Source organism: Gorilla gorilla, chromosome 14 (assembly GCF_029281585.2).
Source record: "Gorilla gorilla gorilla isolate KB3781 chromosome 14, NHGRI_mGorGor1-v2.1_pri, whole genome shotgun sequence".
NCBI lineage: Eukaryota > Metazoa > Chordata > Mammalia > Primates > Hominidae > Gorilla > Gorilla gorilla.
The window spans coordinates 74,317,783-74,330,239 of record NC_073238.2 but is presented as its reverse complement, the minus strand read 5'-3'; the positions used below and the strand labels follow the sequence as shown (position 1 = coordinate 74,330,239).

At 38.1% G+C, this 12,457-nt stretch overlaps 1 protein-coding gene across 6 annotated transcripts in view; it reads left to right on the top strand.

Moving 5' to 3' along the window:
• DIAPH3 (diaphanous related formin 3) overlaps positions 1 to 12,457 on the top strand; it is a 490,541-nt gene that overhangs the window by 476,422 nt on the left and 1,662 nt on the right. Inside the window, exon 28 of one of the 6 annotated variants that reach the window (XM_055360757.2) lies at positions 203 to 560. The exons of the other annotated variants lie outside the window; for them this stretch is intronic. Within the exon in view, the coding sequence (XP_055216732.2) occupies positions 203 to 294 (92 nt within the window). The 3' untranslated portion in view covers positions 295 to 560. Of the gene's footprint in view, positions 1 to 202; positions 561 to 12,457 lie in introns of those variants that run through there. 6 annotated transcript variants of the gene reach the window in all.

Genomic DNA, 12,457 nt, shown 5'->3' with positions numbered 1-12,457 from the left:
GGCTTCTGTGCTAACACTTATAGCTCTTTTAAGAAGATGTATGTGAAACGGAACAACTAACAGTTACTGTATCTTGTCCTCCTTGTCCATTTTCCTGCTGTCAGAACCTTCTTTAGCTTACCAGGAGTACTATACTCTAATTTCTTTCTTTTCTGCCCTCTGTATGGTACATTTCTAGTCTTTGTGTTTTGTGTTACCATAGAGACAGGAGGTGCTCCAAAGCCCAAAGCCCCGAGAAGACAGACTGGAAGCAGGTCTTTGAGGAAACAGTCCCTGCTGACAAGAGAAGCCTGAGGCAAGAATCTACAGCAGTAAACGGAAAGAGGGGGATTGTGTGGCCCAATCTGATGGTGTGTCCACAGTCTCAGGAAGCACAAGCTCTGCCAATGCTGTGTTGAAAATGAGTTGTTTACAGAAACCAATTGTACAGAGACCTCAGTGCAGCCTGGGGTTTCATAGGAATCAAACTTTGGTGTTTTATTTGCAAAAAAATAACTGAAGCGACATTGACCTATTCCTTTTACTATTTTCCTCATTAAAAGGGAGCAGCTTCTGAGAAAGGTCCTCTTTGTTTGATTTATTTTGCTGATCAAAAATCTCATCTTTAAAATAAAGGTTCATATTCTTTGACTCGGCAAAAACCATCAGAATTGAAACTGCAGTTTGATTGCAGAGGACTCTACAACCAGCACCCAAATCATTGATCCAAATATGCTAGTTATAGAAATAAGTAATTTCTATTTATCCTGAGTTGTCATGTAGTCATGTACTCCCTTCATATTTTAGATAACTTACAGCTTTTAAACATTTATCTGTATTTAATGAATTGTTATGTTTCCTGCTATATTAACTCATGTCATACTTGTTAATATTTTTATTTAGGAGAAGGCTGCTAAAAGATTCAAAAATAATATAGATTTTTGTTTCTCTTTCTTTTTCTTAGAGATGTGATGTGAGGTCCTGTAGGGAAAGTGGGAAGAAGAGAAAAATGAAAAATTTAACAACAAAATAATGTGAAATAGAATTTAAACGAACAGATGTTTTCTGAATTACCTTTAAAACCAATTTCTTTTTTGGAATGGAAAAAGATCCATGCTCACGGTGTTTGCTGGATTTTTTTTCACAGATCTAGCAGTCTAAGCAAGGGAAGAATTCAGGGAAATTCAGAGAACATCAATATTTCTTCCTAGGTTATCTGCACAAAATTGTCCTTTGAAGGAAGAAAGCCACTTGTCTGTAAACCTGTAAATAGAAATAAGGATGAGTAGGGCTCTCTCACTTTCCTCAAACTGACAGTAGGAGGCAGTAGTGTACTAGCCTGAGTACTCTCTTTAAGGTAATGCCTATGACTTATGCCAGATTTCTTTTTTTCACTCATTTTCTAGAAATACATGAAACTAAAATTTTAGAAATAGTTTCAGATTTCATAATGAAGCTTGGTACCATCAATCTAGTACAAGATAATGCTGCTATGCTATGAATAGAACAATAAAAAAAGGCCAGTCTATCAGCTTCTAATAATGGCAACACTGTGAACCTAACCCCCACATAGGTCCTGATCCAATATGAATAGGAGAATAGCATAAAGGTCACTCTCATTTTGAAAGGAAGGAGAATTAGATTTAATAAGTTAGATCCTCCTAATTTTTATGGATTTACTAAAACATGTACAGAACTAGTAAGCAAAAGTAGAAGAGTCTCTGAACGGTAACCCAGTCTCCCCATGCCTAGATGGCTGGATAAACAGATGCCAAAACATAGACAGTAGCAACAGTAGGCTTGCATTGTTAGCATTCAAATTTTGTGAGTATATTTTTAATCTTTAGCCTTTGTCTATTTTGCCATTCACAGAAGCTACCTAAATCCAAATTACCTAGAAATATATAACTGCTCCTTCCTCTTTATATGAAACAAAATCACAATAAAATGCTAAATATTGGAACAATTCATTTTCACTTGTTTATAATATATACATATTCAACTCTAAATAAATAATGTATAGGTAATAGCACTGTGAAAAACTCCAGGTTCTAGATCTGTGCTGTCCAATACAGTAGACAATAGCCAGGTGTGGCTCTTAAGCTCCTGAAATGTGGCTGGTCTGAATAGAGATCTGCTGTAAGTATGAAATACACATTTGATTTTGAAGGCTTAGTACAAAAAAAATGCCAAAGATATCATTAATATATTTTTGCTATATATATGTCAAAGTGATAATATTTGACATTGGATTAAATAAAATATATTATTAAAACTAATTCACCTTTTTTTCAATGTTTAATGTGGCTTCTAGAAATTTTTACCTTGCATGTATAGCCCATTTTTGTGATTCTCATTAAATTTCTATTGGACAGTACCTTTCTAGTCTCAATGTTGAGTCCTCAAGGGACCCAAAATCACAAAAAAATGTACAATAAAGTAAAATGATATGTCATCAGCTGTATCTGGGTAATAGCACTCCAAAGTGTTTCCTTTTTTTTTTTAAGGTTTAGTTTAAAACATTAAGTGAAGCAAGGTAATAAAATCATGCCGTGCTTAGGTTTAGTCACTCAGGAAATAAATTATCAAGAACTTGTTATGAGGTGGGCACTGTGCTAGGGCTTGGGAATACACCAGTGAATAAAACAAGATACCTGCCTTCATAGAGCTTATGTTCTATCAAGTTAGGTCACAATTAGATGGATATGAATTAGATTTCTTACTACTTGGACATATTGCTATGTTTAGATATGGCTAATGTAGTATATATGTAGTAATAGGCCAGGGAGAAGTAAAAGAACATTTCTATGTATATAGTCATACATAAAATTATTTTGTTATAAAACAGTTATAAACACAAATGTATCCCAGGATTGAATTCTCTAATGAATAAAAACATTATTTTAAGCAGATTCTTATTAAATGCATATCAAAAATCAACCTGAAGTATTAAGTCTACATGGAAATTTTTTAGGAGTCTATGAACATATAATTGTATTGTTTTACAGTACTGCACACCCTAGTTGGCTTTAGCTTTTCCCCAGAATTTTGAACTACTAAGTGAATATTGTTTTGCATGTTCATTATAGAAATGACAGGATCTTAAATGTTTCAAAAACTTAGCAGCTGGCATGGTGGGCTAAACCCTCACTGAATTAACTAATAAACTGACTTAACCATAATTTCAACTCATGATCACTGAAGGAACAGTTGAAGAAACTATAGCTGTTTGGCTTGGAGAAGAAAAGATTGAGAGAATATAATATCTGTCTTCAAATATTTGAAGGGCTGGTGGGTGGAAGAGGAATTGGATTTAGTACAGCCCTAATGGAAAAAATCAACAGGGCCAGTGACTAAGATTTCAGGGAAACAAACACTGGATAAATCTAAGGTAAAACATGTAATTATTAGAGCTGACCAAAGGTAGAATATATTGCCTGATGAGATTGTGAGGAAATGACTCGAGGTCTTCAAACTGAGTCTGGACAGCTTCTTGATAGGATGCTAACTAAATGTAATTCGAGCATTGGCTAGGTGGTTCCACCAAGTAACAAGGGGTCTTTCCATTTGATTCTACATTACATGATTCTGTGCATCAAAATGAAATGAAACAGAAATAGCATAAGTTATTCAGAAGAAATACCTGTACATTCGAAATGTCTAATAAATGTTGAAGAAGTATAAGAAATAAGGAAATATACTTAAAAGCACACTATGTGATGAGACTTAGAAATGGCTTCAGAAATATGTTCTAGTCCTAAAGTATTTAAAAATAGTTAGCTAGTTAGTTTCTAATACAGCTCCCAAGTTATTAGCACTCGGAATCTACCTCTCCCCAGCCTCTTCATCCTTGGGAAGTGCTTTTTCCATTTCACAACATGTCTATTTGCCATGGCCTAATCATGTGCCCCCAGAACCATGAGGGCCAACGATTTGGACTGAATTTGCCAGAGGCAAATAGCAAAGCCTGTGTGGCCTTGGCAGTTCATGGACTTCTCTAAACCTCAACTTCCTTATCTATAAAATGGGCTTGTTGATACCTGCACTTTGGGATTGTTGTAAAAATTTTAAAATAGACCAAGGCGGGTGGATCACGAGCTCAGGAAATCGAGACCATCATGGCTAACACGGTGAAACCACATCTCTACTAAAAATACAAAAAATTAGCCGGGCGTGGTGGCGGGCGCCTATAGTCCCAGCTACTCAGGAGGCTGAGGCAGGAGAATGGCATGAACCCGGGAGGCGGAGCTTGCAGTGAGCCGAGATCGTGCCACTGCACTCCAGCCTGGGCGACAGAGCGAGACTCCGTCTCAAAAAAAAAAAAAAAAAAATTAAAAATAGCATGTAAAGGCTAGGCACAGTGGCTCACACCTGTAACTCCAGCACTTTGGGAAACTGAGGCAGGAAAATCACTTGGGACTAGGAGTTCTAGGTGAGCCTGAGCAAGATAGCAAGACCCCGTCTCGATTTTTAAAATGTTTAAGTTAGCCAGACATGGTGATACGTGCCTGTAGACCTAGCTACTCCGAAGGCCAAGACAAGAGGATACCTTGAGCCTAGGAGTTCAAGGCTACAATGAGCCATCATGGCACCACCGCATTCCAGCCTGAGCAAGCGACAGAGCAAGACCCTGTCTCTAAAAACAAAATGAAAAAAGATAGCATGTAAAAGTTTTATCAGGTATGTAGTATGTGTTTAATAAGTATACTGTCAAACCATATCCCTGTATTATTTCTCTACCCTTTCCCTTATGAACCACCAGATCAACTGATCAAATTACTTCTGACCTGGTATCTATTAGCTGACAAGCCATTACACACTTTAGAAATATTTATTTAATATCTGCCAAGCCACCTCCAGGTGACCACAAGTGCATAGTAGTCTGAGACAGCTGTCAATAACAGGTAGCATGACTGATAAACAGATGCCATGGTTGGTTTCAGTCTGTTAGTATGAAGAGCATGAAAGTGTGGTTTGAGAATGTGTTATTTGAAGTAGTAGTAGGGCATATGTAGGAATGTTTAGGGAGGCCATGGTGGATACGGTATTGGAGCTCTGTTGTCAGGGCTGGAAATGCAGATGTGAGTCTTCTTCCTAGAGGAAATGGTTGAAGCTGTGAGATCGTGATGGAGAGAAGGTAGAAAGGGCAGAAAAGAGGGCCAAAGATGTAACTGTGAGAAATGGCCACGCTGAGGTTATGATTGTTTGGTAGAGGTTGGGAAGGTAGCACAAGTTACCAAAGAAGATTTAAAATGAATCATCGAAAAGTAGAAGAGTAAGCGCAGTCAAGGGCAATATCATGATAGAGCATGTTAACCAGGAGTCTGAGGACTTAGTTCTGTCTCTGGCTCTGCCTGAAAGTTATGTCTGCTTTCTCAATTTTATGTCAAACAAGGTAAATATACTAAATATACCCATATTACCTATCTCACAGGGCTGTTATAAGAATCACATGAGTGGATATATGGGGAAAGTGTTTGCAAGCTATAGAATAGCCATATATAAAGGTAATATGATCATATCGATATTATGCCATAATAATGTTCAAAGTCACAAATAACATTCTACATTGACTTCTAACACCAGCTAGTTGAAGTTAAGCCAGATTTCACAGGTCACAGTCCTCTAAAAGACTGACTTCACTTCAGTACCAGCTGCAAATTTGAGGTCCCTAGGTTACCCTCACTTTTGATCACTTGGCTACAAATTCAGTGCTTCCTACTACCCTCTCAAATTCAATAATTTGCTAGAATGACAGAATTCAGGAAAGTACTATACTTCCTGTTACAGCTTTATTATAGCAAAAGAATACAAATCAGAAACAGCCAAAGGAGAGACAACTGAAGCCCCTATTGTCCTTAGGGACGCATCAGCCTCCTTGCACATTGATGTGTAAGGATGCACAGAGGATTACCAACCAGAAAACTCACCTGAACATCAGTGTCTTGAGTTTGCACTGCGGCTTTGTTACTTAGGCACAATTAGTTGAATCATCAGCCACATGATTGAGCTCAAGCTCCCGTACCCATCTCTCACTCAGAAATCAGGCTGATAATCATTTGGCTCAAAACCCCAACCCTCTAATCACATGATTGGTCTTTCTGGCTTGGTTAACCGCCATCCTGAGTCATTCATTACTATAAACTATCTAGGGGCCCACCATGAGTTACCTCATTAGCAAAAACTATCCGTTTAGGGTTTCAAACTATTCATCTGAGGGGCCCAACATGAATACAAAATTCCAAGGCTTTAGAGGCCACCTCCCAGGGACTGGGACAAAGACCAGATGAATTCTTTATTACACACATTCCAAAATGTTGCAAATGTGAGAGAAAAAAGAAGCATGAGTAAATGCAATTGAGTTTAGGAATTTCGATGCTTTGGGTAATATTGTAAGGAGCAATTTCAATAGAGAGGTATGGATGAAAGCCAAATTAGAATTGCTAAGAATTGAGGGGAGAGGTGAAAAAGAGGAAAGCAGATATGGAAAAGAGTATCCAACTCGGGTAGCATATTACAAATCAGGAAGATAAGCAGTCAAACAGAAGAGTTTACGTTACTGTTCTTTTAGAGGCTGAACCTATCCTGGGTGTTGTGTGCACAGAGCCTGTGTCATCTTGAGCTTCCTTGTAGCCCTACACTCAATTAGAAAAACTCAGCATAGGAAACTGTGAAATGGTAGTACTGTCTTTGAATTTTATTTAAAGGATAGTGATACAGAACAAGAATGAATAGAAGTTTATATAATAGTTTCTGCAAATAAAGTTCTTCATCAGTTGTCTCCTCTATTCAAAGATATCATTATATTCTGCTTTGCATACTGTGTTTAGATGGGGGAGTATTGTTTTGTTTAGTTGTTTGTTTTTACATAATTTGTTTTAATAAGAGTTTCTGGCACCCCTAAAAGATTTTAACTATATGCAAAATGACCTTTTGCTCTTTGAATTATTTTTATATATTTTCAATACATAAGATAAACAGCAAAATGAAACCAAAGGAAGACAATTATTAATAGCATCAGTAAATCAGCAATAAGGAAAACCACAGGGATATGGGCTGCTGGTGGCCACCACTAACTTCCGTTATTGCATAGATTAAAAACATGTATTTGTCACACACGTTACTATCATGTAGACCCAGTGGTGCTTTAAAATTATATTTATGGGTGATTCTTTTTCTTTCACCAAAGTAAAGCCATTGCTGGGGTGAAACAAAACAGCTACTTAGTAGGTCAAAGTAATAGTTAAAAGCAAAAGGTAAAGAATTGCGAGGAGAGACCAAATTTCAGGAACACTGAATAGATGTAGTCAATTTAGGACACCAGAGTTCTACATTCTTCCTCCTGTCAAGGCTGCCACAACTCACCATTGACCACAAAAGACAGGAGCTCAATTTTATACTTCATCTGAGAGTTGGCACTCCTAAGAAGCCAGTGCCCATTAGAACCACAATGTGAGGGGGGATCAATACTAACTTCAAAGGAATAATGCCTCTTTCTGAACCATAACTGATATTTCCTGCAGCAGAGAAGTCTTCCCCAAGGGCCGTCCGCCAGGGCCTTAGTTAGCCTTGCCTTCTTAGCTCAAGAAGCATAACAACTGTTGGCTGAAATATTTCCTCATTTAGATGCCAAGTTGCATATATTCACATATATATACATAATTCTTTTGTCAGCAACTTTCCCAGTTTCCTGTGTCTTTTGTGTTTCTCAAGAAACAGTGGAAATATTAGCACAGGATGATTGAGTTTTTTAAGCTTTCTTTGTCATCCAAATCTATACTGTGCCAAAGATCATGTGGGACCCAACACTAGATGTAGTTTAAGGCCTTTATTCTCATTTTTAAGTCCAGTGGGTATCAGTATTTAAGAGGCATTCAGCTCTCCAACAACGTTCAACTTTTAGTTCAGTTTCAAAGAAAAAGCTGTGGTGGGTCTCTAGATTCAATTCTTATGGTAAGAATCCTATGAAGAATTAAATTGAAATGAGTAAGTATTCCTATCTTAAAGGAAAATAGCATGTATTCTCATCGTGTTTATTTCCACAGAAACACAAATACAAGATGTGTGGATTGCATTTTCTTACTGAATTGGTACTAAGAATAGCAGCTGGTTCTTTGCCTATCAGTACTACAATCAACAGCGGCCCTGAATATTGGCAGTAGTCCTAGATATATTGTACATAGAGATCAATTGTAATATCTTAAACAGGAAAAAAAGGCCTAGGATTCAATTTGTAAAATAATAAAACAAACTCCTCGCCTTGAAGAATTAATCATCCCACTTTGCCTTAATATTTTTAGTTTCCATTTAAAAGTGTGTATGGTGAAGAGTTGAGTTGAGAAATAGAAACGCTTGTCTTTTTATTGATACCCCAGCCTTACCTTTCATTGAGTCCATATGTCCTAGGTGTCATCTTGCATTTGTAACTGTCTAACTTCATATGAAAAGAATTGGCCTACCTGCCTCAAATTACAATTTATTTGTGCCTCTGAGCACCCGGTAGAGTACAGAGTTTTCTCCAACTTACAAGGTTGTGGGATCACTCTGTTGTTTGAAAGTCAACCATTTAGAAACTAAGTGCATGTTTTTGCATGGAATTTAGGTCTCCAGCCCACACAAAGCCACCAATAACAAACTTTAAAATAATGGTGATAACAAAAGACACCTGGCCTTGACACATTATAATAAGATTTCTATATAAGAGTGAACTTCTGGGGTCAGCAGGCACAGTGGCTCCCACCTGTAATCCCAGCACTTTGTGACGCTGAGGCGGGTAGATAGCTTATCCCCAGCCTGGCTTTGTTGCCAGGCTTAAAAAAAGTGAACTTCCGGCCGGATGCAGTGGCTCACACCTGAAATCCCAGCACTTTTGGGAGGCCAAGGCGGGCGGATCACGAGGTCAGGAGATCGAGACCATCCTGGCTAACACAGTGAAACCCCGTCTTTACTAAAAATGCAAAAAAAATTAGCCGGGCATGCTGGTGGGCGCCTGTAGTCCCAGCTACTCGGGAGGCTGAGGGAAGACAATGGCGTGAACCCGGGAGGTGGAGCTTGCAGTGAGCCGAGATCGCGCCACTGCACTCCAGCCTGGGCGACAGAGCAAGACTGTCTCAAAAAAAAAAAAAAAAAAAAAAAAAAAAAAAGTGAACTTCCAGCTTGAGCACTTCCTCTACCTGCACTATCTCTAATTATAGTGGGATAGGCAACTCCTCCTGTCCAGCTTCATTTATCTGCTTTGCAGTTTAAGATCTGACTTGCTCATTTCTACAGTTTTGGTCTCCCATGTCTGGAGAGAAACCAAAAAGAAGGTGAGGACCAGAATGGGGGCTGTTGGGGTGCTGAGAGCTAATGTGAGGGCTGGGAATGAAGAGTTGTTATCTAGGAATTTCTAAGAAAGCTATAAACATCTTTTAAAAAACTCTTGTGCACTTTTCTATTTCTTCAGTGGTCTCAGGAATGGCCTCTTTCCTTTTTACACTGTCTTGTCTGTTACTTCTCATGAAAGATTCCTCACCTGAAACCACAGAGGAGATAAATACCATCTTAGTTTTTCTCTTATCATTTTGTCCCTAAAGCAAGCCCACAGCTATTTTGAGTTTTCTCAAAAGGATAGAAATGCTTTTGCCTGCCTTGGCCCATCCATTATTATTTACCTTTGTCTCCAAAGAAGTTCAAAGACCAAACGCTAAAAGAAAAACCCAGGCAATGCTAGGCATTTCATCCTTGGATCTGGTATAGATCAAGGAGTACTAAGACATTCAAAATAGATATGCAATCCTTGTTTTTGGCAGCATGCATGTTCATTAGCGACCTTGACAAGAACTGTTTCAGAAGAGTAAAGGGTCAAAAGCATGATTGGAGTGGGTTCAAGAGAAAAATAGGGAGCGAGGAATTAAGAGAGTAGGTATGGGCAATTCTTTCAAGGTATTTTACTATAAAGGGAGCCAAGAATTTAGATAGCTGGAGCAGGATGTGGAGACAAATAGAGATTCCCCCCACCTCATAAATTTATGATTATTAGAGCTTCTCTGCTGAGGGGAATGAGCACCTGGAGAAAGAAACCTTTGCAATGCAGCAGAGAGAGGGCAAAGCAGCCAGAGGGATGTCCTTGAATAGACAAGCAAAAGTCACATCCAAGCAAAAGTCACATCCGTCACTCACCTTGAGGGCTGTCCTCAGAGGGGAGCTCGGAAGGTTGATTCATCCTAACAGGAGGGGCGGATATATGTGTGTGCAGTAGGCAGATAATAGGTGTTGGGGAAGGGGTGAGGCACGTGCAGGAGCTCTCTTCTGATCACCTCTATGAATGAGTTAAATGAGAGGGAGGACATATTGGAAGTTTCAAAGAGTGGAGAAGGTGTGGAGCAGTTGTCTGGGAGAATGGAAGAGTGAATGGACTAGGGAATTGTAGTGGGTTAAAGGTCATGCTTTGGAAGTTCATAGTCATGAATCTAAGTGAGACCAGGAAAGAAATGGAGGATATGTGTGACCTTGGATATACTGTGTTAAGGTAGTTTACATAGGTGTACTATCTGCTTTACAAAGCTGTTGCGAGAATTCAGTGTGTTAGAAGGCATTTTGAAGTATAAGTACAGGACACCATTATTATGAAACTTAGCTTTGAATTACTTAGCACTTTCCTTTGGCAAAAAGGTTTTCAGATTTCTTGAAGACAGCCTCAGTATCTCTAGAGACAGCATTTGGCGTCTACCACCGATTTACTCAGTAACTAAGTCTAAGCAAATGACTTAACCTCCTTTTGCTTTTACCCCTCAATCTATATGCTGAGGGTGGTAATGTTTGAAGTGCAACAAAATACAGGCTATTCATAAGATGGTATGTATGTATGTGTTTTGTGTGTGTGTGTGTATACATACATATATATATGTGTATATATATATATATAGTTTTAATAATTTGCCTACCAAGTTCATTATTTCTCTGAAGGAAAACCACTGACTAAAAATTCTGATTAGAAACTTTCCTTCTTGGTTTCGTTCAAGAAAGAAATTAATGTCATTACTATTCAAACTAATGTTTATCTTGTGTCACAGAGTGTGGAAATAATTTCTTTACCCAACACATATTTATTGAGCACCTACTTTGCACCAAGGACGGTCTAGGCACTAAAGCTATAGCAATATTTAAAACAATGTCCCTACTTTCTTGGAGTGCATACATGGACACATGCACACACGCACACACACATTTCATATTCCATACCCATATTTTGGCTAATTTAATCTCTTCTTTGCCATTAGACATTTAACTAGAGTTGTCCAATAGCAGAATAAACTGGTTTGTTGGAGATACCATCATGATGGAGTGGTTTGCAGGAAATCAAATAAGCAAAGATAGGAACATTTTGGGGAAGGAGCAGTAAGCTGGCCAACATTCTACATTTAGCTACAAATGCAGTTTTCAAGCATTCTTTGGGACAGAAGTGTGGGAGCTAGAAAAGAAAAGGATGTGGTCATAGGAACTGCAGGAATACCACATCTACCGTGCTCTTTCCAGCAAACACAATATGTACATTACAAGCTACAGAGCATACACTCCTTTAAGAGAAAATCACTGCTCTATTAGATTTTGATTTTTGAGTAACAGTTGCCCACCTGATATAGAAGGTGAAAGACAAAGTATATTTATTTTCTTCCAGCAGCTAAAAGGTGATCATACTTCTAAAATTTGTTGAGATTGTCCAAGAAAGTGTGTAAAATCCTCATCCATCACTGGAAGCCTCTGGTCAGGAAATGACAGTGCAGTAAATATCTTCAGCAGCCACCTTTTAATGTACAAGCTGTTTTCAGTTGGAATTTTCAGCACTCACATAAAACACACTGTCATGAGTGACTGCTTGTGCTCCAAAGTCATTACTATTGGGACAATGAAACATCTCTCAGAGAATAACCAAAAAACTTTAAATGTCATGTCAGGTTTGTTGAAGCCATTTTCAAGCCCCATTCAAGGTTACATGAATATGGAGGGTGTCTGTTTTTTAAAAGTCATCATTACCGTCACTTACCAATAAAAGAATGTATGTGTGTATGTATATATGTACATGCATGTATGTATAGATGTGTATATACTTGACAATTACATATAACATTCTGGTTTGCTAGGAAGTTTTAATTATTTGCTTGCCAAGTTCATTGTTTCTTTAAAGGAAAATAATCGACTTTTTAAATTCTTATTAGAAACTTTCCTTCTTGATTTCATTCAAAAAGGAAATTAATCTCATTATTATTCAAGCTAATGTTTATCTTGTGTCACAGAGTGTGGAAATAATTTATTTATCCAAAAAATATTTATTGAGGACCTACTTTGCACCAGGGCCATTTTAGGCCCTGAAGTTACAGCAGTATTTAAAATAATGTCCCTACTGTCTTGGAGCACACATTCTAGTAAGACAGACAATGGACAAGTGAGCAAATATATTGTGTGTCCAGCCATCATGTGTCCTGTGAAGGAAAACATG